The following is a 23910-nucleotide window of genomic DNA, read 5'->3' on the forward strand; positions in this document are numbered from 1 at the left end:
TCACCACTGTGACAGTTGCAGCATTGACTTCTGGGAGCTGGATGGTGGTCTCACTCATCAACTTGGCGTTGGTAATCACACTCTCGGATGTACACCTGCAAATCCAAAAGAATACTTGTTAATGTTCATTACTAAAGATTGATAGTTGTTTTTACTTTTCTGTGGCTTGATTTTCCTAAAGTTACGAGGAAACCCAGAAAGTGTTGGTCTGATTTATTCCATCTGACACAGACTTGCTTATTGTACGCCTCCTATGTAATTGTTTGTTTTGGACCCAAGGAAGGAAAGGTGGTGTTCAAGTTAATAAGGATCCTTTCATAAACTTGGCTACACTAATTAAGGTGGAGTTAGTATTTGAGCCAGTTTCAGTCATTTTAAATGTTGTAGATAATGTCTCTGTGTTTACTTAATACAACATACCTTTTAGTGCTCTCCACACCTGGTGCCACAATGTTTGTGGTTGCCCTGAACCTCCCCTGTTTTAGTTTGTTTTTGTGACAGGCCGGATAGCTGGTCTTCCTTTTGTCAAACTCACCCAGTGCCTACCACAGATTGATTATTTTGGAACACTAGTCCGATGTGGCCAAGTCAGTAGGGGCTTGGACTGGGAATCGTAGGGTCGCCGGTTCAAGTCCCCAAACAGACTTGAAATATGGAAAGTAGACTGCTACTTGGAGAGGTCCCAGTTCACCTCCTAGGCCCTGCTGTGGTGCCCTTGAGCAAGGCACCGGAAACCTCCAATCCCCCTTCCCCATTGCTCCCCGGGTGCTGCACAATAGCTGCCCACTGCTCCTAGTGCTAGGATGGGTTAAATGCAGAAACCAACTTCACTGTGTGTGCTCTGCTGTGTGCATGTATGTGACAAATAAAGAGGGTTTCATCCTCCGATTCTATCCTCTCAACTTAAGGCCCGGACGGTGATCTCAGAAACCAAACAAAAACTGTTGCAGCTCCTGGACGAAAGGGTGCTGGTGGATGGAGGAGGGACCACAGACCGTGACGACAGGGTGCTGGTGGATGGAGGTGGGACCACAGGAAGGTGGGGACAGTGAAGTCCTGAAACTCCTCAGGTTAATCATGACCTTTGTGAACCTCTATAGCGACCTCGCTGCTCTCCGACTCTTGTACGGCCAGCTTGTAGTCCTGCAGAACTTTACCAGTTTGCTGGTAAAGGTACTCCACTCCCTTCAGTTCCTCTTTAGAATAAAATAAAATTACAACTAGATAATACATCATCATATTAATAATATAATAATAAATGATAAATGTATTTAGTCTAATTACTCTTGGTATTGCTGGAGCCTGTGCTGCCTCGAAGGACGCAGGCAGTTTGATGAGGTTAAGAGTTGGCCCTGCACGTGCATGGATCAAAGCTAAAGACAAATTAAGCACAAACAGATAAACATCAAAGGTATTGAACATTAATAAACATTCAAAAAAAGTGTTATCCAATAAACGTTTGCTTACAAGGTTTGGTTTTGTTTGGGGAAACCAGACGTATCATTCCGTTGGTCAGGCTCCTTTGATTTTCCACTTTCTTACCAACCAAGAGGGAGCGGGGTGAAGTGGAAGAAGCATGCTGACTGGTGGAAGCTTGCTGGGTGGGAGCAGCATGCTCTGTAGTGGTCAAGTGCTAGGAGGGGGCAGCATGCTGGGGAGCTTTGGCAGCATATTGCTCTTCTTTCATGGCAATGGCAATTCTACCCGAAGGAAAGAGCTCAAAATACTCTTTGAAACAGCCCTTGTTTAGGGCATGTTCTGTGGAGTCTTTGTTGCCTCCTGTTGGGTCTCTTTTAATCGCTGCCACCAGGTAAGAAGCGTAGCCAAGCAAATTTTCTGCCACCCACCGGAAATTCTGCCCGCGAAACAGACCAAACTGGATTTCAAAGAAACCCAGCAGGTGTCCTCTGTTGGATGGATCTCCATGTTGCTGGGTTATCACTCTAGATGGCCTTGTGCATCACTTCCACTGGGGAAAGAGGTCGCATCCACGGTCTGCCTTTGTTCTTTTCCTTGACCTTCATAGCTTCCAATGTGTCTGTAAGGTTCACACTGCCGTCAGCCTGTTTTCTAAAGCATGGTTCCATCTAGAAAATAAGAAATAGAAATATTTTTTAAAAACAGAGAAATAAATAATTTATAATCAATATTTAATAAACAAGCTGTAAGATGGAAGTGGTACAAAACATTTAGTAACACATTACTCAAGGCAACTGTGTATATTATTATCCTACTACCAGTGAGTTCCAGAAATAATAATGTATAATGATATATATTTTCAAACAGGCTAAAAATATTATACTATATAAAACATTGATACACAGTGGAAAACAACATGAAAAATATATAAAATGTGATTAAAACACAGCAGTAATCTAGCTACCAGTACACAACAGAGAGCTGTCACCTTACAGTATGTATAGTATGCTAATGGGGGCAATGATATCAAACTGCATTGTAACTTCACCCTTCCGCCCGGTCATTATTCACAAGTGAGTTGTAGTATTTAAATGAAGGGCAACAAAAAAAAAACCCACCGGAGACGTTGGAAGACCGAGAAAAAAAAAAGCTCCGATCGCTCGCTTCCCTTCCCGAGATTCATTCTACCTCGAACCCACTCATGTTAGTCATTAACTTTGGCTGGGTAATGTCAAAAAACAGGCATGTTATTTAGCCAGATATGTCAACGTTAAATTGACCATATATTTACATAATAATCCATTATCGGTAAACAAGCTATCACATACAGTGATGGGACAGGACAGGTTCGCTATGAGTAAAATGTCCCTGAGCAACATGTTCTTTACTTAAAATATATCTATATATCTAATAAGACAGTTTATAAGCGTTGACAATATGTTTAAAAGATGTACTTACTTTCGCGGTGTTGGGAAAAAGTGATTCTCTCTCACTAGCCGGCATCCGAGGAGAATACCCGGCACACTATGACGCTGATTGGTCAATTCTTGGTTACGATACGAGAGCTGATTGGCCAGAGCTCTCAATTCTTGGTTGAATCTTGGTTACAGACGGCAACGTGATTGGCTGTCACAACCAAGATTGAGCTCGACTCACAAGCGGCAGGGAGGAGTAACGCAACATTCACACGGTTCCGTTCCCTTGACACTTGCCGGAGGGCGTATCTGGCGCTTGGGGCGCATAAGTTGTAACAATGAAGGACCATGGACTCTAAAAAAGCGTTGTGAAAAAGATCGAGCTAGCCAGGATTCGAACCTAGAATCTTCTGATCCGTAGTCAGACGCGTTATCCGTTGCGCCACTAGCCCGAGGCGGAGTGTTAGAGTTCACAAGTCGTTCTTCAATCTACTTAATGTTCGTGGACAAACGAGACCACTGAAAAGAATCAACACAATCGGTTCGAGTAAAACAAAGCCAAAAGAAGCAACCAAGCCCTGTTACCTATGTCCCCATGTGCAGCTAATCACCGCCACCAAGTGTTCAAGATAATGCAAGACGTATTTATAAAGAATATAACATTACATGCCAGCCAATATTTTTAGACGATATATCTTAACACTTAATTGTACAGATATAGCAGGTTTATCTGAATTTTCTTTTGTATGCATGGCGCATACATAGTAAGTAAGTAGTGTTAGTAAGATAAATTAAATTGTTTCGAAAATTACCAAAAAGAAAGCTATTTTAAAAACTATTTTAAACTATTATAACATCAAAAATATAGAAGAATATATATTTTTAAAAATACAAATATACAAAAAAACCGAATGAGTAGGCCTGATGAAATATTCGGAAAAATAACAAATATTGCAATATTGGAATTTAAAGTGGAGAGCTGTGCAGATTTTAAAAGCCGTACCGTTCCTTTCATACTTAAAGACATGTGGTGTTGTTCTTAAACAAATACGACATGCATGAATATTGTTTTGAAAACGTAAACAAATACTGCAATTGTGGGATACTGTGGGCCGAACATGGCAACCATGAAGGAAAACAGGAAGTGTTCGCTGGCGGGAAATTCGTTACATGTTATGAAAGCGTAGTATCAGAGCTACTGAAGGCTTGGCTTTGCATTTTCATGGACTAGTTAGCTAGTACACTAAATGCAATTGAATGTACACGATCAAATTGAGCTTAACGACTAATCGAGGTAACACTCTTGTGATGTGTCCATTTCGTCTATCAAAAGTAACATTTTTTTAAAGTAACAACAAGCTTGCTGTTGTACACAACAAAGGGTGATTTCTTCCTATTTCTACGTTTACGGTAGCTTACTCTTTTTACAGGTTAATCATGAAGGATGACATTGATAAAATCGTCACTCTGTCGGAAGAAGACAGTGATGCTGAATTTCAGAAGTACCTGTTGTTCTCCAATGACCAGGTAAAGCTAAGTTGCCCTCCATATTTAAAGTTGTAAATAGAGTTAATCACTTTTTTCCCCGCTGTTGCCTCTCGACATACACCCCTCTGTTTTGTCTGCATTCTAGCTAACCACTGTGATAACGAATGGTGCCCTCAAGGGTAAGAAGGTCGGAGCCATAATCAAAAGCATATTTAAAGGTAGGTTAAGTAACGTTACACAAGTGGAATGAATGTCCAAAAAATAACTGTTATGCTAGCACTATCATATCTGGATTAAAACGCATTAAACATCATTTTAAAATGACCTCTATTGTGTGCTATTTTTTAAAGGCTGTCCATCCAATTCCACTGAAGGATCAAACCGCCGACTTCTCGTTTATCAACACTGCATCCCTCTGTGTGAGTCTGGGGATCTTCAGACTGAAGTGGCAGCTGATATCATTGGACTGCTGATGCTGGAGGTAAAACAATGTTTTATAATGATGCTTTTCTAGATTTCAAGTAAAACGGATTCAACGTTGAATGGTCCAGATGCACGCAGCATTACACACCATGACATTAGTGGACAATAGGTGGACTGGCATGTAATAGTTCACACTGTTTGCTTTTAAGGGACTTGAAACGGTGACCCTATGGTAACCAAGCCAAGTCCCCACAGATTGTGTTACTGCTCACCTATAGAATAAGAAGTAAAATAATGTTAAATTAACTGGCCGGATTGTGTTTTTACTGTGCTTAAAAAATGTAAGACCTTCAATGAGAGAAGCTCTCTGCACTGCACAAAACTACTGCAACGTGAATTAATGCATCATCAACATAAAAACAAAACATCATTACATCAAACCTACTGATTGAAACATGGAACATGCACAAATGACTCTCCTTTCCAATATTTCTTTTACATTTTAATCCAAAATATATATTTTTTTGACAGTATCCTGTGCGTAGTTACTGTCCTATCCTATCCTATGCGTTCTTTAGATTTAAAAATGTCTCTACATTTTACACTTTCCTTTGTCCAGCACCAATGCATCTGCCTAATTGCTATTTTTCCCTTTCTCAGACTCATACACTGCCCGGACCCTCTCTTGCAAAACTGGCATCTCTTTTTGTTGAAGCCATTAAGGTGGGAAAAATGGGCAGTGGGAAATCCCTGGAGCTATTTCCGACTGTGCTGACTGCCCTTTCAGCCTGTGAAGCTTTGTCCTATGGAAAAGGTATGTGCAAATTGGTAGCCCCGGTAACTTTGTCATTTATTAGTTAGTTATGTAAAAAAAAAAAAATTAAATATGATGAGTCCAGTTGCCTGTTATTTTATCTGTAGGTGAGCTCAGTGGTGAGGAGTACAAGAAACAGCTGATCAACAGCCTCTGCTCAAGCAGGTGAGAGGACAAGTCAGATTTTTTATTATATTCATATGTGCAATTTTACACATGTTTCTATGAGGTTCTTGACAGTATATACAATGTTAAAAAATGACGGCACCTTTTTATATATGCAGATGGGACCCGCAATGTGTCATCCACTTGACAACCATGTTCAGGTGAAACCTTTGACTATCAGACCTTCACATTCTCAGACATTCAGTCTCTTTAAGCTCTTTCCTTGTATTTCTTTTTTTTGCTGTATGTAATGTTTTATATTGACCTTACAATGTTTGAATTGCTATAACCTTTCTGTTGTGCTGCCTCTCAGGACATGCAACATTTATAAACCCTTTGTTTGTGTCACACATTCTAGGGATGTACCCCTGTCATCAGAGGAGCTGCAGTTTTTGGTGGAGAAAGTCTTGAGGATGTTCACTAAGCTGGATCTGCAGGAAATTCCACCACTGGTTTATCAACTGCTGCTTTTATCAGCAAAGGTGTGCTGTGTGTGTGTGTGTGTGTGCTGTGTGTGTGTGTGTGTGTGTGTGTGTGTGTGTGTGTGTGTGTGTGTGTGTGTGTGTGTGTGTGTGTGTGTGTGTGTGTGTGTGTGTGTGTGTGTGTGTAACACCATCAACAGTTAATCATGACTCCCTCTTTGTTTAAATTTGCTAAATGCCTGCCCTGCACTATCTCACAGGGTTGTAAGAAGCAGGTCCTGGATGGAATTATCTGTTATTTTAAAGAGCAAGACGCTCGCCAGGAAGAGGAGCAGAAACACGGAGAGTGAGTGGCTCATACCGTACAAGATGAACAAATTATTCCAATTGATACCGACTTTACTGTGGTTTTCTCATTGTTTCTCAGGAGCCTGGATCTAGAGGTTCAGTCTATTCCACAGGACCAGTTGAGGCATGTGGAGGGCACTGTGATCCTCCACATAGTCTTTGCTATAAGACTTGACCATGAACTCGGGAGAGAATTCCTTAAAAACTTTAAGGTTGTGTGAAACTCATCTGTCTGTTATTTTTTGTTATCCTGAAAATTGATTGCATTTTTAACGTGAAATATGCCGTCAATCTTGAATCACATTTCTGCAGACCTCTTACGGGGACCTGTGCCCTTTCAGTGTCGCACTGCTGCTCTCAGTGGCACGCATTCAGCGTTATGAAGAGCAGGTGAGACGTCTATATTATTTTCCTTATCATGGTGTGTGTTTATTTTGCTGTAAAATAGTTTTTTTAAGTTCTTTCTCAAATTGTGTTAGGTGTTTGACCTCTTGAAGGGGGCAATCATCAAGAGCTTCAAGGATGAGCAGCTGCAGCAGGGGTCCAAGTACCTGCAGGACCTGCTGCCCGGGCACTGCAGAGTGGATCACATGATCCTGGACACAGTCAAAAACAGGTCAATGTCTTAATATAATTGTTGGATCAACGGTGACCTGGGGTGGCCAAGATACGCATCTCACATTTTTCAGGAACACAGTGTTTGTAGTTTATGTTCATCACATGGTTTTCCACACTTCTGCCTGTGCAGCGTGTTTGGTTGGGATCATGTGACCCAGGGCCTAGTGCAGCTGGGCTTCTCCCTTATGGATGCATTTGGACCCAAACCTGGACCATTTGGAAAGACCACAGAAGGGGCCTCTACCATAGCCCGGACCCCCACTCAGCAAGCATGTAAGCTGGGAGGTCAGGTGCTCCTACAGGGCTTTAAGGTATTAAAGTGTATTGATCACAGTGTTAAAGACTGGAAATTGACTTTATCATTCTATTTCCTCATTGGAGAATGTGTGTTTCTTCTACAATAGATGCACGAGCCTATCAGAGGCGAGATACTGGAGCAGGTCTTGAATCGATTGGTGACAAAGACAGCCTCGCCTGTCAATCATTATTTAGGTAAGATTACATATTAGTCCCTGCTTTCAGTGTTTAATAATTCTAGTAACTACATGTTTTGATTTTGTGTCTTTCTCCTTTTTCTGTATCATCAGACCTTTTCTCTGATATCGTTGTCTCTGCTCCCATGATTCTCCTGGAGTCATCTTCCAAGGTGACAGAGACATTTGACCACCTGTCATACCTGCCCTTGACCACTGTTCAGGGTTTATTAAAAGCTGTCCAGGTACCTAAACCCACACACACACGCACCCACATACACATTGTACAGGGTTTTTTGTTTAATAATTCTCTTGTCTCTGTTATTCTCCAGCCTTTGCTCAAAGTCAGTATGTCCTTGAAAGATGCTTTGATTATAGTTCTCCGTAAGGCCATGTTTTCCAGGTGTGTACTGCTTTGCTTTGAATCAGATTAGTATTATTCGTGTAGTTAAATGAATTATGCTTTTGTGAAGACATTTGATTCGTTAGCAGAAGTTTAGCAGTGTGACACTTGATTTAAAGCTAATTTCTTACACTATTCTTGTGACTCTCTTGTAGCCAGCTAGACGGCAGGAAATCTGCAGTGACCGGCTTCCTGTTGCTGCTGAAGAACTTCAAAGTGTTGGGCAGCTTGGCCTCGAGTCAGTGTAGCCAGGTGGCGTCTTCGAGCCAGGTACTGACTGTATGCTGTCTTTCTCTAAGGTGCTGAAAAGCAACTTTGGCTGTAACAGTATTTAACATTGTAGTTCCTTTAATAACCCTCTGCCTGAACCCCTGAGCAGATCCAAGTGGACGTTCACTCTCGTTACAACTCTGCTGCTAATGAAGCATTCTGTCTGGAGATCCTCAGCAGTCTTCGGCGCTGCCTCGGTCAGCAGGCTGACGTGCGTCTCATGCTCTATGAGGTTCGGTTTCTCTTCTGTAGGCCATGTTTAGTAGTTGGTTTTAAATCGGTGCTACAATTGCTTACCATAGTTTGTAAAACCCTTTTACTCAAACTTAAGCATCTTGCATATACCGCTCCGGAAAACATTAAGAGACCACCAATCTTTCTTAAATCTTTATCTCTACATGTATGGCAGCCATTCCAGTGCCTGTTGAATTCCAACACAGAGAACAATTGTCAGATGTTTATAGAATACAATAAAAAAAATAATAGTAATAATTTAACTTAAAGACATACCTATAAATAATAAAACAAGAGAAAATGATAATGCTGAAATGGTGTCTTAATTTTTGCCCCAGCTGTATATCAATCAACTTAACAACTTAAAAAATCCTAAAAGAAACCCTTCCAACATTTTACGTGTGATTCTCGCTAATCTGTGCGGTATATAGCGGTTAGGGTGTGGAAAGATATGTAAACTAAGACAGACTATTCCCCCCCCCTTCTCCAGGGTTTCTATGATGTACTCCGACGCAACTCTCAACTTGCAAGCTCCATCATGCAGACCCTTTTCTCGCAGGTACGCTTCTGTGTGTGTTTAGTGCATACTGGGTTAGTTGTTGTTGTCAGGTTATCTACAACACTCACAGCTGTATCTCATGTCTTTGTTTCCTCAGCTGAAGCGGTACTACGAGCCTGAACAAGACCTCCTCCCCCCGGTGAAACTGGAACCATGCATCACAGCGCTGGGAGACCAGGTCTACCTTCAGGAGCCGCTGGTACTTTGTCTGCATCAAAGCTTTTTTATGGCTCTGTTCTTTGCTGTGTTAATGTCTGTGACAAATAGTGTTTGTTCCATTTCAGGCCCATCTGTTGAGCTGTACTGTTCACTGCCTGCTCTGGCTGCAGAACATGCGAAGATCTGCACACCCGATTGCCAACGACAGTGATGAGGAGGAAGAGGAGGAAGGATACCAGTCTGAACTACAGACAATGCTAGAGAGCGTGACAAGACGCATGATGAAGAGTGAACTGGAGGACTTTGAACTGGTATGAATTCAAGATAGATGTAAATGATTTACACTAAACCAAATGGAATGGCTTTCAAAGGTTTGGCTCAAGTTCCCTCCCACTTTCCCATGATCGACATCAAAAACACTATATTGATTTGTCTGCTGGCGACCGGAAAGCCTTTAAGTTAATACATTTAATAAATAAAGTAGTTAAGAGAAAATATGTGGATGCTTATGACATGTGGAAGGATAAAGCAAATACAAATCTATTCCCAGGAACGTATTGATAAACATTTTCTTTTTAAAATTGTATATCAATTGTATTTCATTGCCTGACTTGCAGCTTCCAGGCTTTCCCACAAATGCCTTAATGTACTGTCTATGTGTCGATCAGGACAAGTCGGCTGAGTTCTCCATGGGCTCCAGTGTTGGCGTGAAGAATAATATCTACGCTGTGCTGGTGATGGGAGTCTATGAGATCCTTATGGAGTACAACTTCATCAAAGCCAACTACAGGTAGCAACTACTCCTTCCTGGTCAGGACGCTGTATGTAATGTTGTTAATGTGGTGAGTTTGTTATTTATTTGCATGCCTGCCTCCGTGTTTCAGTAAAAGCCGCTTTGAGGAACTCATGGAGCTTTTCAACCGCTACCACAAACTGTCTGAGATCCTGAAGGAGAAATCAGGAAAGGGTCGCACGCCTTCAAACAAGACGCCCCGCAGTCTACTCTCTCTGGGCTTCATATCCACTCTCCTTACGGTGCTCTTCAGGTAAAGGCTTTTACGGTGTTTACGTTGATTACAAATACACTTTATCTCTCATTCAATGAAATCCCTTTTTATTAACTGATTTATAGAAGTTAAAAAGAGCTTTTATTAATACCGTTACAATAAGGGAATGCACTCTCTTGAATTCTTTATTTATTCCTTGGCTGGATGATATGTTTGAAATCATTTGTATTGCCAGTAAATGACAGTTAGCCTGTAGTTCTTAATGCAATTCTCAGGAAGAAATGCTTTGTAAACCCATGAAGGGTTTCCCACTCTAGAGTAGTATTTACAACGCCGAAACATAATAAAAAAACAAAATCAACAACATAATAACACTGGATTGTTTGAGGAAATTCTGAAATATGTTTTATTTTCAGAGACAGCACTCAGAGCAGAGAGGAGGCTCTGTCCGTTCTTCGCTTAAGTGGAGAGTTTGTGCGTTATGCGGTGAACGTGGCAGTACAGAAGATCCAGCAGCTGGAGGAGACGGGTCACACTGATGGGCCGGACGGGCAGAACACAGACAGAACGTTCCGCTTCCTCTGTGACATGACAAGGTCTGAATCCTTGGCCTTAGTAACAGCTCTAGTTACTCCATGTTTATGATTTTTCTGACCAACAAGAGGTCTGTCCTTGCGTTATCCAGTGTGCTGATGTGGCGCTACACCAACATCCCCAGCGCGGTGGAGGACGGGGGGAAGAAGGAGAAGCGCTCCAGCCTGTCGCTGCTGTGTCTGGAAGGTCTGCTCAGGATCTTCACTACCTGCCAACAGCGCTTTCCAGACAAGATGTCCCAGCTCCTCTCCACCATGGGTGAGACAAGCACAGGAACTGTGTAAGCAGTGGATTTACCACAGAATAGTGTTCAGAAAGTCATCACATTTTCTGTTCTGCAGACATCTCAGAGGACGATGCTGAGCCAGATGATGGCAACGCTATGGAGATGAATTTCTTTTACATCCGACAGTTTCAGGTACATCTAATTTGGTTATTTTCCACTCTTTCAAAAGTTACAAACATTTATTTTCGGATTAAACAGCTATAGGTTTTGCGTATCTATCACTTCTGTGCTTTGATTATATGAAACTTCATATATATCTTTACTGATTTGTCTGAAGGCTAAAATATTATTTACAATATTTTATTAGGATCCATGTGCCTACTTTCCTTTTTAGAGATGTTTCAATGTTTTAAATGCAGTGAGCACTGTTCATGTTCTCTAAAATCCAATGTTCACTTCCTGTCAACAGAGGGCGCTGTTCACTCAGTTAAGTGGAGGAGAGGAAGAATTTAACAGCAAAGAGGCTCAGCTGCTAGTCAGCATCTTGGCTGTTCTCTCACGCCAGCTGAAGCCCGCCTCCCAACAGGTAGGGGAAACTCTAAAGAGCACTTCATACAAAAAACTCTTCAGCTCCTTCTCCACTGACACTCAATTACATCTACAGTTTGTACAGATGATTACGTGGACTGTAAAGATCTGCAAGGAGACCAGCTTTGGTGAGTGAGGGTGGTTTAATGAATCTTTGTGTCGATGCACAGTAAGGTGGATCCTTCTGAGATCTGTTTCTCTCTTTTAGAGGATTCTGCTTTCTCCAAGGGTCTGCTGTCCCTGCTTTTCAGCCTGCATGTTCTCTACAAGAGTCCTGTGAGCCTGCTGCTGGAGCTCTGCCAGGACATCCACAGCCAACTGGGAGACATCGATCAGGTCAGCATCAGTGTGTATGTTTGAAGATGCGTATGGCGGCTAAAATCCCCTTTAAGTTGAGTCGCCAAGAGGCTAAACTTGGCTTTAGGCTTTGACGCATTTTCAAGTAGAAAGTCCATACGGAAGGTGATATGTTGATGATGTTTAATAAACAAATTAAAACAAACGATAACTTAGGTAGGACCAAACGGTCAACAGAAAAAGTGTCAGCCTGCTCACCCTCTGTCATCCCACCCCCAGCATGCAACAGGTGGCTTAAATGCACAAACCATACCCATGTGAAAATTGCCTGAAAGTGCTCAACAAATACAAATAAAAGGGATGTAAACAAATAACAATAATGAGAGTGCTGGCAAATCGGACATGACTGGGGAGGGACTTCCAGAGTGAGTGGGGAGGCTGCAGCAAAGGCCCTGGCGCCCCTGGTCCGGAGCTTGGTTCTGATGGGCTGCAGTAGGTTAGCGTCAGCAGACCTGAGTGCAAATGATGCACAATTATGGCATGCTACCTTATGTTTGGGTGCACAGTTAAGAACAAGAATCCTTCCTCTGGCTCTCAAGGCTTTCATATTTGAAAACAGCCAGAAAGATGACAGGTTGTGTGAATTAGGAGAAATGGAGTCACAGGTTCTTCTGTATTGTCCTTATCATGATGAGTTATGAAAATCAATATACGTTTAAATATCTGTTCAAACAATCCAGTGTTTTGGTGCTCTAACAATAATATTGAATGGTTGTTTAATTTAAATGCTAACAAGTTGGCTACCTTAGATTGAAAGCTTGGCATTTCTAACCAGGCATCTACCTGGTTTGCTGACTACCTGTCTAACAGGACTCAGTGTGTTCAGATGGCCAATGCCACATCATCCTCACTAGAGATCACTAAAGGTGTGCCACAGGGCTCGGTCCTAGGACCCTTACTATTTTCTATTTATATAAATGATCTTTGTCAATTTGTCATTCACTTTTATGCTGATGACACTGTTATTTATTGTTGTGCGTCTTCTGTTGTGCATGCATTTGAGATGTTACAGTCTGCTTTTAATGTTGTACAGGCCCGTCTGCAAAGTCTCAAACTGGGTTTAAATGCCAAAAAATCGAAAATCATGGTTTTCTCAAAAGCTTCTTACTCAAATGAAAGTACGTCTGTAATAACTGCTCGAGGTAATCCAATCGAGGTTGTCACCAATTACAAATATTTGGGTTTCCTTTTAGATCAGGAGCTCTCCTTTAAATCACAAATTGAAAACCTGGTACAAAAACTCAGGCTAAAGCTTGGATTCTATTACAGAAATCGCCTGTGTTTTTCTTTGCGAGTGCGTAAATTGCTTGTGTCGTCAACTTTTCTTCCTTTAGTTGACTATGGAGATGTGCTGTACATGTATGCTTCGTCTAAAAGCCTATCAGCTTTGGACACTGTTTATCACAGTGCACTGAGGTTTTTTACTGGCTGTGGCCGCCTCACTCATCACTGTAAGCTTTATGCCGAGTCTGGTTGGCCATCATTGAGCACTCGCAGAGAAACTCACTGGTTGCTTATGATCTATAAGGCTCTGCTTGGCTTGGTTCCCTCCTACTTGTCTTCACTCCTCCGAGGAGCAGAAACCCGGTATGCCTTACGGTCCAGCGATAGTTACTGTTTGCATATCCCACGAGCTCGGACGGAATTGGGGAAAAAAGCGTTCAGTTTTGCTGCCCCATCAACTTGGAACAATTTTCAGGCCGAACTAAAAATGTCTGAACTTGTATCTTTTAATGTCTTCCGCCGGTTCCTAAAGGACCGACAACAAAAAATATTTGGACGGTGCCTCTGCTCCTAATTATTTCTTATGATCGATTCCTTTGCTCTTGCACTTTGTTGTTATTTTATTCACTTGTGGCCTTATTTATTGTAATGTATTTGTATCTTGTATGTTGATGACGTGTGCTGCTGCCTTCTTGGCCAGGTCACCCTTGAAAATGAGATCACAATCTCAATGGGTCTTTTACCTGGTTAAATAAAGGTTAAATAAATAAAAAACCAGCAAATAATAAGTAATTGTATTGTGTAAGCCTGTTTGGGCGGGGCATACTAATAATTCAAGACATGATATTATCCAAAAGCAATTCATGATATTAGCTTTTTACATTTTCACAATCAAAATGTTGCAGTTGCCTCTTTCCTGGTACCTGGGTCAACATGTCTCTTGTGATTTTTTTGACCTGCCTTATTTTTGTGTACGTTCAGGATGTGGAGGTGGAAAAACAGTCCCACTTTGCCATCGTCAACATGAAGACTGCGTCCACAGTAACAGTGAGTGTTTTTACTTATAAACCAGAAGCTCCTGATTTGCTGCAACATCAATATCTCAAAGTGTGTTTGCGCTGCATGCTCAGGATCTTCATCTTCATCACTTTTATCTCTCGCCCCAGCTGCTGGTCCTGTCTCAGGTCGACAGAGTGCTTGATGAAGTGGACTGGCTGATTGCCAAGAAGAAAAGCCAGGCGGCCTCTGACACATCGGTTTGTGGTGAGTAAGCTTTCCGCACAAATTCAGTCGGATTAATGGTGAGAGTTGGGAGAGGACAGGGGAACAGATGCATCTCTGTCAGGGGGTGGTACTTAAACTTGGGATGTTGCGTCCCTGATGTGTAGAGGGGGCCACCCAGACTGCAGGCCAGCAGAATCCCATAGAGAAAGCCATGACGCTGCAGCTCGGGACTCTTCTGACGGCGTTAAACGAGCTGGTGCAGACGGCCCTGCTGCCTGGTGCGAGTACCGTCACACTGCTAAGAGAGCTGAGCCGCACATACACCACCCTCACCACTCTCGTCAAATATGTGCGTTAAGTGTGTCCAATCTTTGACCTCAGTATTAACGTACAGTTTGTCTAGTGTGACATTACATTTTTCCCAATGTGTTGCTTTAGTACATCCAGGTGTGTGCCAGTCAGCCCGGGGCACTGCCGGCACGCCTCGAGAAGCTGGTGAGTCGGAGGTGTTGTTTATAGTGTTTAAACATAATTATTTCAGATGTCACGATAATAAAGTGTTCTCCGTGCAGGTGAAACTGTCGGGCTCCCACCTCACACCACAGTGCTACTCTTTCATCACTTACGCACAGGTACAGCTCAGTTCAGACTCTGAAAAAGCTTCCATTATGCTGCTGTGTTTGAGATTCAGTTACAGCAACTTAAACAGAAAAGTGCTGCTGTGTTGTTTTCTTTTTAGAGTGGAGAAATGAGCGTTGGAGGGGCAGATGACAAGAAAAAAAAGAAAAGAAATGAAGTGAACACGGCTGCCTCTGTAAGGACAATCAACTCGTATGCTTCTGTAGCTGATTTGTGTGATTCCATAAGAACAGCAATACATGTCTAACATTTCCTTTATTGTATCAAAAACAATGTATAGATACAACTTAAAACAAACAGACTTTGAATCTATTTTGTTTCTCTCTTGGCAGGCAAAGCTTCTTCGTGAGACAAAGGCCATCCCTAACGTCATCTTCAGTATTGAACAGTACGAGAAATTCCTCATCACACTTTCCAAAAAATCTAAGGTATGTGAGCTGATATACGTTTCCCAAATATGTCAGTGTCAAAATATAAAGAGCCCTGTAAAACAGATGGAACGGGGAAAGCTCCATCACTGTTAGTGTTAGGCCTCTCATTTACAGTGTTTCATCAACACCTGTACGTGTCTGTTCAGGTCAATCTGATGCAGTACATGAAGTTGAGCACCTCAAGAGACTTCCGTATCAACGCTGCTTCTCTGGACGCAGTTCTGCAGGAGCAGGACGGCACTCAGGAGGTAAGTGCAATCTCACACTGCAGCTACAACAGGGTCCTCTCTGTATTTCCTTTCACATTCACACTGTCACGGTTTGTTTTCACTCCTCTTCGTCCATTTCTTTTAGACCAACGAATCACAGGAGGCAGAGGAGCCCAAACAGAAGAAGAGGAAACAGTGAGCTAAGACCCAGCTTCTTGGTTTGATCCCTCACTGATCTTGCCCAGCTGCTGAACGGTTGTGTTTGAGCTGAACAGTGGCTTTTCCCGCACAGTGCTACCATCCTCTGTCCAGAGAGCCTTTAGTGATGTCCAGTATTTGGTAGATGTCCAAGGCCTCACCTGTGAAAAGTTTGCACACTTGTATTAACACTCTTGTTATGTTCCTATAGTTAACTTTATTCAAGAGATGTTTTTTCTAAACTTCAGGAGGTAAATGTCGCCCATATTATTATAAAGATGGAACCGTTTTAACTACCTGAAGTAGTCCTTAAGATTGCCGTTACTTAATCAGTGACTGCCTACATGAAATCGAGAGGTATATATGTTGTGTCCAATAGACACAAATGCATCCTGGACAGATTTTCACCCTAGCTTTATGTCCAGTTCTTTATTGTTTTAAAATAAATATAGTTTACTTTGTTATTCTGCACACTTAAACTTTTATTTTGTGTATTGCATGGAATTTCCCAAGGCTGGCTAATGCTATCTCCACACATTTGTAGTTAATTAACAACTACATTTTACATTAAGACTTTGTAATTCAGTGCAAATAAACAGAAAGCTAACTGAAAACGTAAAATGGCATTTTGGCTCTGAATATAGTTTTAATGTGGAAGTCATTAAGTTATACTTGAAGTTTTAGCAAGATGTTATAGATGACTTCACGTTTAATGTTTTCCACATTGGTACAAAACAAATATTGACATAATACAGACTGAAAAACTCACCAGGTGCTAGGCTGTATCTCCTCTCAACACCTGTGGGGTTTGAAGGGGTCACACAGTCCATGTGGACCTCCTTCCTCAGACACTGGTCAATGTCTACGGCACTGAAGAAAGCTACTGACTGGGGAAGGTCCTTCATGCCTAACGCATGGGCAAACACGCTCCTGCAAGAGACATAAGCACATACTCAGAAAAGCTGTCAAGTGGGTTGCCTTTTCTAAATTGGATATTCTAAGGATAAATACTAAGCTGGGAGCAGACCTTGTGAGCAGGTTTGTGATCTGTAGGGCCAGCGCTGCTCGGTGACGGTCTTCGCTGTGGACGAGGTACCGCACCTCGTCGTGGATGCTGATGCAGAATCGTCCATCAATGTCGTGCTCCTCGAACAGCCACTTCATGGCCACCAGCATCAGGTGAAGGTAGTCCACTGCTGAGCTCTGCACCACCCAGTTCACTCTGCTCGTGATAAACTGAGAAAAAGAAATATGGCAACATCTTAATTTAAAGGGTTTCTTTATTATTCAGATTTTTTTCAATTAGCAGTAACTATGGACCTCATCCAGTTAGGGATCTCCATAAATCTAAGTAGGCTTGTCAGACTATATTTTATGACCTTAAGATACTTGGCTTTTGACAGTAAAAAGGCAATAAATATCTTTTATAAATCTCTAAAATCCCACATGAAAAAAGGGGGTTTTGCCTACTCGCGCTAGCTAAATAGCACCACGTTAATTAGATTTATGTTAAAATGGTGTCTTTCCTGCTGCCTCACCTCATTCTTTACTGCCTGGGGCTCCAGTGCTCTGCTGATCCTGCAGCCTAGAACCGGCGTGGCCGGCTGGGCTGAATGGGCAATCCTCTCCAGCTTGTTGAACATGCTCGACTCCGTACCTCCCGCCCACAGGCGTTTGTCCACGATATCCCACCTCTTCCTCCGAGAGCTGAGGGGTATGAGCAACACAGAAAAAGGAAAGTGAAGGGAATAATATGCTGCGACAGTATAAAGGCTTCTGACAAGTGTTTGTGTGATGTTTAACTTGCTCCCTTACCACTGTGAGGCCAGTCTAGTGATCCTTCTTAACTCCTGCAGGGTGACGCTGTCATCCTCCTCCCTCTCCACCTCTATATCCAGTTCATTGACCAGCCACTCACCCTCCTCTGACAATTGGTACCTGACAAAACAGAAACACAAACATGTGGCACTAGAGCTCAATTTCATCGCACAAACAACTAAACAAACGTACAAAAAAATAACACTTTTACATCAATAGAAAACTATTGAGCGTACCTGCGTATGCCCTTCGTTAAGGCGTACATCTGCCTGGCCTTACTGGCAGCTTCCGTCTGATCCAGCCGGTGGTTGAACTGCATGAGCAGCCTCTCAGCAAAGGGTTGTCCCGCTCCATAAATGCGTCCATAGTTGAACACCTTGGCGTGCTCTCGGCTGATGCCCACAGTATCGGCAGTGCGGCTGTGCAGGTCCGTGCCCTGACTCTTCTTTCCCTGCAGGGTCATCCAGCCGAACGCTGTGCAGCCTGAACCCAGCAGAGACACGAGATGAACCACATGCTGTTTGTTGAAACTTTTACAGATTACATTTTTGTATTGCTTTTCACAACTTTATTATGTTAACAGTTCCTCCCTGGAATCAAACACACATCTTACCTCTAGTGCTATTTATGAATCTAGATTATGAGGGTGTGAGTTATCAAGTGATTGAGATGTCGTGACTTCTCTGCCTTCTCCCTTATAATCAAACCACCAAAAAACTATAGAACTTCAAAAGACTTCAATAGGACAAATCTCACCGTGCATGCCAGCAAAGTGAGCCTCTCCGAGCACGGCGGCAATCCACAACTCTTGAGAGTCTACATCTGCTCCCACCAGGTGATATCCAGGGGGCACTTGCACCATGGCCTTCAGCTCACTGCCCACCCGATCCCGCTGTGGACACAAAATAAGCAGTTTATAAAGAACGTTTCTCTACTTGCTGGTAACTGCACCCCAGTTCAAACAGAATGCAGTTACTTTGTGTGTCTTACCCGTGCGTTACTTGCTGTCAGCCATGTTGGCTCCACGGCTCTGCGTGTAACAGTTCCAGCGGTGACGACCTGAGGTAATATGGCCCCATACTGGCCCTCTTCATCAAACTCTTTGTGTCTTTGGGAGACAGGGAGGAAGTTATAAAGAGAATGACTATCACCCACAATAAGGCGGATCAATAAATAGTGGATAGCTTATGATATGAAAAACAAACCTGCTGACAGTACGAGGGAGCTCCCCCTTTCGCAGCCACAGCACCATCTGAGAACTACAAAGATGGTAAAATAATACATTTGCCATCTTTACGACTAAAAGATGATTAGCTTTACTGTGGAAACTGAGAGGTACCTTATTCGTTTATGGGCATTCCTCCAAAAGGACATCATTTTGTTGATCTCCAGAGCTCGTGTAGCGTTGGTTCCACCATGTCCGGCCCTGAGGGTACCATCCTCCATCTTGGACAGGAAGTCTTTTGAAAAAGGACTGCCGACATTGTTGTGATTACCATCCTGAAACACATAGTTAGTGAGTTGATGGCAAGTCATTCAGTGAAGGGACAATGTGTCGAGCTAGGTTTTTGAACTCCACCTTATGAGGTAATTTGAAAAACCAGCACCCTGGAATATCAACATCGTTGTAGGGGCCATTTCCATGGTGATAATGGCAGTGGCTCTTCTCTGGGACGTTATGTGGATCTTGGACCTGTTGATACAGAATGAAAACTATGTCGTACAACAAACCACAATAATTGATGTTGAATTCCAACACAGTGAGACAAAAGATCTGAATAATAAAAAGATGCATGTTGGACCAGATGTGCCATCCATGTTAACACAGTATCAAAAGTGCTCTTGATACAAAGTCTAATAAGCACATTTAAATTACCACGAACATTTCACTCACCTTGTTTGTCTTCCTCTCTCCATTTTTCATCATTCTGACTCCATTTTCCTCCGTCAGACTCTCCATGGAGCCAAACTCCTCCACCTGAAGTTGAGGTAAAGAAACACACCTATGACATCATGTACATGCTATCATCACAGAGGCCGTGGGCCTGATTGATTATCCAAAGTAGCATCGATGAAACACTAACACCAAGTCGATAAAATACATATTATGTCACAAACATTATTTGCTGCATTATCTACTTGCTGTTATGATTACTCTAATTTATAACAATGTATGTACATGGCTAGTTTTTTTTTATATGATTAACATTCTAAAGTTATATCTTCTATATGATTTTCTAAACAGTGTCATTTTGAATATTTATGAAAAGGAAATTCCATTTGAACATCAATTGACTGTAATACGAGTGTTTGTACCTTTGCCCACACAGTGCTGTCAGTCCACATGAGGTCCTCTGAAGGGTTGCAGTCCTGATACTCAGGCCGTGCTTTGCTGTTTTGGTCACAATACTCTCTATAAAAACTCTCGATAGCTCTGTAGGAGAAAACAAGGCTTGAATATACACACATCCTATTACCTGAACATGCAAAACTAAATATTAAAAACCCCTGGGCTGGAGGATGTTAGCACAGAGTAAGGTACCTGTGAGGACACACAGGCCCTGTACTCTCTTCCTCGGACACCAGGTTATCCCTGCGTCCAGGTACCAGGTAGCCCCAGCCATGTTTCTCTGTGTAATGCAGCGGGAAGCCATCCCAGGTCAGACCCATCAGCTTAGGAGTTACTCTCATCTGTAGACTGATGAGGTTGGCTCCCGGGGACCAGCTGTCCTCCTCAGACATCTTCTCACACAGCTTACGGTACCAGCTGCAGGACACAGTAAGTACCATGTCAGTAGAGAATGAAAGATATTCATTATTAATTATTATCTGGGGTGTTTTGGAGTGACCTTACCCTGGATGTCCAGGCAGATGTTGTCTTCTCTTAGGAAGTCGACTCACTGTTTCTTTCAGCTTATCCACAGCCAGCCTGCTGGGGCAAGGGCCTGCCATCTCCTCTTCAGAGGGTGGACCTGGGTCTAATATCACAAATGAATCATCTGCTCTGTTATTTTTAACCGGGAATTGTTGTTATAATATTTATAATTTATCCTTAAACAAGATCAAAGCTTTTACCTTCTTCCCAGTCTGGAAGAGGAGTACCAACTTTTATTCCGGCTTCTTTTTGGGAGTTTTTCTTCTTGCTGGCTGCTACTTTCTTCACCTTGAACTCCTGCACATCCCACTCAAAATCCCAAAGCCAGGGGTCTTCTTTGTATCTAAAACATGTATGCATTGACATACAATTTGGCTGTATTTCGCTTTATCACACTCTTAAGGCCAACATTTTAGAAATTGCTACAGTCAAAAAACCTGGTAGGTGCTCTACTCACCTGTCATCCTGCAGCAGCTGGCAGGCATCGTCCGCTAAAGTCATCAGAGATTTCTTCATCTCTCTCTGAAGCTCTTCGTAAATGTCCTGAGAATCTTCCAGGTAACGCCCCCAGTTTTGATTGACAGGGAGGTAGCTCACACCCATCTCCAGCATCCCTGCAAACGTCACTGGATGGGGGCACCTTATAAAGGAGGAAATAGACAGCAGTATTATGCAGAAGCTTAAAACAGAGCAAGTTTCAAGTGAGTATGAGACGTTTGCTTGTTGGGATTTACTGACCTCTCCATAAAGAGGGGAAGCTGTTCTGTGAAGACTTGATGCGTGGCCTCGACGTCCATTGCACAGTACTGCATTAACTCCTGTAGAGGTCAGCAAACCCAAATGTATCTATCTGTTCTTCTTGATGCATGCAAGTCGTTTCGAGGACTTATTTTAACATTTTGCCTTTGATAACAGACTTGTGACATAGGAATCTGACCTGGAAGTTGTTCCTGACATCAGTCATGCTGCCCTTCACAAATATCTCTCTGGCCTCTTTCTTCAGTGACGGTCCTCCCACATACAGAGCATGGACATCAGCCAGGTTATTAATGCTGCTAATATTAACCCAGTCCCAGGAGCCGATCTGTGTAAACAAATATGACATCCCATTGAGTTCTACTATTTACAAAATCCTAGGAAAAATGCAAGTTTTTGCTGAAATATGATGACACTAACCGCTGGACCTTCCCGTTTCTGTCCAGCTTTTTTAAAGTGTTCCTTGACCTCCTGAAGACCCCTCCTTTTACCCATCTTATTGGCCATCCACAGTATGCGCTGAAACCCTGTCAGTCCAGAGATGGCCATATGAAGGCTCATGGTGTCCATGAAGCGCACCTTAGAACCCTTTAGAGAAGAAAACTCTTTAATGTCATACACATACACTTACTCATGTAATTCATAAAACAAGTATCATACAATTCTACAATAAAGATTTAAATTGGAGAAAGAAGAGGACAGCTAGAAAGGCAAGTTTGGTAAGGAGTCAGGAATTAATCAATAAAGGACAAACAAGGTCTGATTACTGACCTTTAGTAAGTATTGCTCCTTAATGAATGATCGGTCAAAACTGACATTATGGCCTACTATTAGCCTCTCCTTCCACTGACCCCCTGGTGGGCGGGCAGAGTTGACTGGTGTCTCTAACGGGATGAGGTCTGCTAGCGTCAACTGGTTTGCCCACGAGTACCGCTCCTCAATCAGACGCTTACTGCACCAGGAGTACCTGGCAAGTAAGAACATTTTTTCAGAATTAGAAGTCCATTGCTCTTTGAAAGGGAGTATTTGCATTCTTATTATAGTATATCATCATAATACCAGCGCCATAAAATATTTACACAATTACAATAATATGGTTTATCCCACTGATTTCTGCAACTTTGTACAGCTCAACCAAACTAGTTATTGTGACAGGCATTATAATGCCATTCATTGAATTTCTACCCTTCACATGATCTCTATACTTCTCGTTGTTCCTCACCAGTTAGTGGGAGACATTGCAACAGCCATTGTTGGACACCTTCCCTCCGACATGCACACCTCCACATCAAACACCAGTGCAGACTCCTCTGGGAAATCAACCTTCTGACTCTCCCCATTTGGCCCATATCGTGTCCATCCAACCTCCCAGCTCCACTCCTGTGGCATGGCAGGGAGCTCAGCCAGCTGCAGCTCAGTGGCAGCCTCAAGGTAGGGTAGACTTTGCTTCTGGGCCAAGATTCGAAAGTGCTCGTCAATATTGTTGCCATACATTTGGGGAAGCTTCAGCTCCACTTCAGGCAGCAGTGAAGTTTCCTTCCCCCACAGTTGATGTTTCTGCAGGTGCCTGATGCTGCGCTCCACATCTTCCTCTCTGTATAGTGGTTCCTGCCCTCTGAAGATCTGGTCATGGAGGTTCTTCGACAGCATCTGAATGTTCAGGGGGTTCATGCGGTTCTCCGTGGAGTCCTCGCCCTGAAGAGAGTGAGGCTTGGTGGAGAAGACGCAGCGTTGACATCTCCATTGTATAGGGATGAGCGTCCTCTGCAGAGGAGAGCGCAACACGTGCAGCATCACCTCATCTGGACTTCACACTAGAGGTGGAAGACAGAGACAACATCAATGTTATGTCATGATACAACTTATCCCAGGTTTGTCTCTCATGTTATGTAAGGAGAGACACACACTGGGAATGAAACAGCTATACCTAGGTACTAGATAGAGTTGAGATACAGATAATAATCTTTGTCTTATGATGTGTGAGTGTAATAATGTAGAATTGCTGAAAATGTCAAAGTTCACAGCTACAGATATTTCACTCACACTGTGTTAACTTCTAGTCATTTTCCCGTTTAACGTGGTGTGTTAAATGAAAACGCAAAACTTTTAAATTAACGCAAGATATACGTCTAGTGGAAACCTGGACTAAAGGCCAGCTACTGAAGCATAGTTACAAGCAGGAAAACAAACGCCTTGATTTTTTAAATTTGGTTTAATCAGCTGAAGTTATCGCCAACCTGCTAACGTATATTTACTAGCATTAAACCGATGCCCCAAGGGTACTGATGCTAATTCTCTGAGCAGTCAAACAACACAATAGCTGTTTTATCCTGCAATAGCTAAGTGTTTTAGCAAGACTGTCGTTAAATAAAATTTTAAAAAACTCACCCGATATGTGCTATGAAGTATAATGTTGAAGTAATGGACCATAGCATGTTTTAAAAGGTCCACAACACATGAGGTTGTTAACTTAGCATGGTCCAACCATTGGGTAGTAGACCAAACAAAGCGTACCAGCGACCCCAAGCGGTCCGGATGACTGCATTGGTTTTAC

General features: G+C 42.6%; 2 protein-coding genes and 1 non-coding gene across 4 annotated transcripts; 1 reads left to right on the top strand and 2 right to left on the bottom strand.

Moving 5' to 3' along the window:
- Positions 1-3213: 3213 nt before the first annotated feature.
- trnar-acg (transfer RNA arginine (anticodon ACG)) lies at positions 3214-3286 on the bottom strand. The gene has a single exon. It is a non-coding gene; the product is annotated as a tRNA-Arg (tRNA).
- A 724-nt stretch (positions 3287-4010) lies between these two features.
- On the top strand, positions 4011-16625 carry fanci (FA complementation group I). 2 transcript variants are annotated; one of them, XM_063908475.1, is made up of 38 exons: positions 4011-4128; positions 4265-4361; positions 4468-4540; positions 4673-4803; positions 5406-5559; positions 5667-5724; positions 5844-5885; positions 6083-6206; positions 6407-6492; positions 6574-6706; positions 6807-6884; positions 6974-7110; positions 7243-7423; positions 7517-7604; positions 7700-7830; positions 7918-7988; positions 8144-8258; positions 8368-8490; positions 8983-9051; positions 9149-9250; positions 9336-9521; positions 9879-10000; positions 10095-10256; positions 10634-10813; positions 10903-11069; positions 11153-11229; positions 11507-11623; positions 11702-11753; positions 11834-11961; positions 14188-14253; positions 14373-14469; positions 14595-14779; positions 14869-14925; positions 15003-15062; positions 15170-15244; positions 15402-15497; positions 15647-15748; positions 15855-16621. In XM_063908475.1, exons 2-38 carry the CDS (start codon positions 4272-4274, stop codon positions 15906-15908), a joined length of 3969 nt encoding a protein of 1322 aa, XP_063764545.1. In that variant the 5' UTR covers positions 4011-4128; positions 4265-4271; the 3' UTR covers positions 15909-16621. The 2 variants fall into 2 exon arrangements, with proteins under 2 accessions (XP_063764545.1, XP_063764535.1); XM_063908465.1 differs by having other exon boundaries at positions 15647-16625.
- polg (polymerase (DNA directed), gamma) lies at positions 15306-23864 on the bottom strand. The gene is made up of 23 exons (XM_063908488.1): positions 23745-23864; positions 22579-23170; positions 22128-22323; positions 21777-21944; positions 21538-21684; positions 21339-21418; positions 21058-21240; positions 20801-20943; positions 20580-20703; positions 20268-20492; positions 20042-20159; positions 19620-19703; positions 19305-19418; positions 19065-19225; positions 18931-18984; positions 18716-18833; positions 18482-18617; positions 17962-18208; positions 17723-17845; positions 17446-17614; positions 16935-17143; positions 16677-16837; positions 15306-16068 (listed from the first exon to the last, which is right to left on the bottom strand). The coding sequence occupies exons 2-23, from the start codon at positions 23148-23150 to the stop codon at positions 16004-16006; spliced, it is 3597 nt and encodes a 1198-aa protein (XP_063764558.1). The 5' UTR covers positions 23151-23170; positions 23745-23864; the 3' UTR covers positions 15306-16003.
- Between the last annotated feature and the right edge of the window lie 46 nt (positions 23865-23910).

Source organism: Eleginops maclovinus, chromosome 2 (assembly GCF_036324505.1).
Source record: "Eleginops maclovinus isolate JMC-PN-2008 ecotype Puerto Natales chromosome 2, JC_Emac_rtc_rv5, whole genome shotgun sequence".
Taxonomy (NCBI): Eukaryota; Metazoa; Chordata; class Actinopteri; order Perciformes; family Eleginopidae; genus Eleginops; species Eleginops maclovinus.

What these genes read in the sequence shown, in the direction of transcription:
- fanci (XM_063908465.1), top strand. Translation starts at nt 4,272, where the DNA reads ATGAAGGATGACATTGATAAAATCGTCACTCTGTCGGAAGAAGACAGT. An exon ending in CACTTGACAACCATGTTCAG is followed by an intron (nt 5,886 to 6,082) that starts GTGAAACCTTTG and finishes CACACATTCTAG; the next exon opens with GGATGTACCCCTGTCATCAG. An exon ending in TGCTCCTACAGGGCTTTAAG is followed by an intron (nt 7,424 to 7,516) that starts GTATTAAAGTGT and finishes CTTCTACAATAG; the next exon opens with ATGCACGAGCCTATCAGAGG.
- polg (XM_063908488.1), bottom strand. Translation starts at nt 23,150, where the DNA reads ATGCTGCACGTGTTGCGCTCTCCTCTGCAGAGGACGCTCATCCCTATA. An exon ending in GCAATGTCTCCCACTAACTG is followed by an intron (nt 22,324 to 22,578) that starts GTGAGGAACAAC and finishes CTTACTTGCCAG; the next exon opens with GTACTCCTGGTGCAGTAAGC. An exon ending in ATCACAAACCTGCTCACAAG is followed by an intron (nt 16,838 to 16,934) that starts GTCTGCTCCCAG and finishes TGTCTCTTGCAG; the next exon opens with GAGCGTGTTTGCCCATGCGT.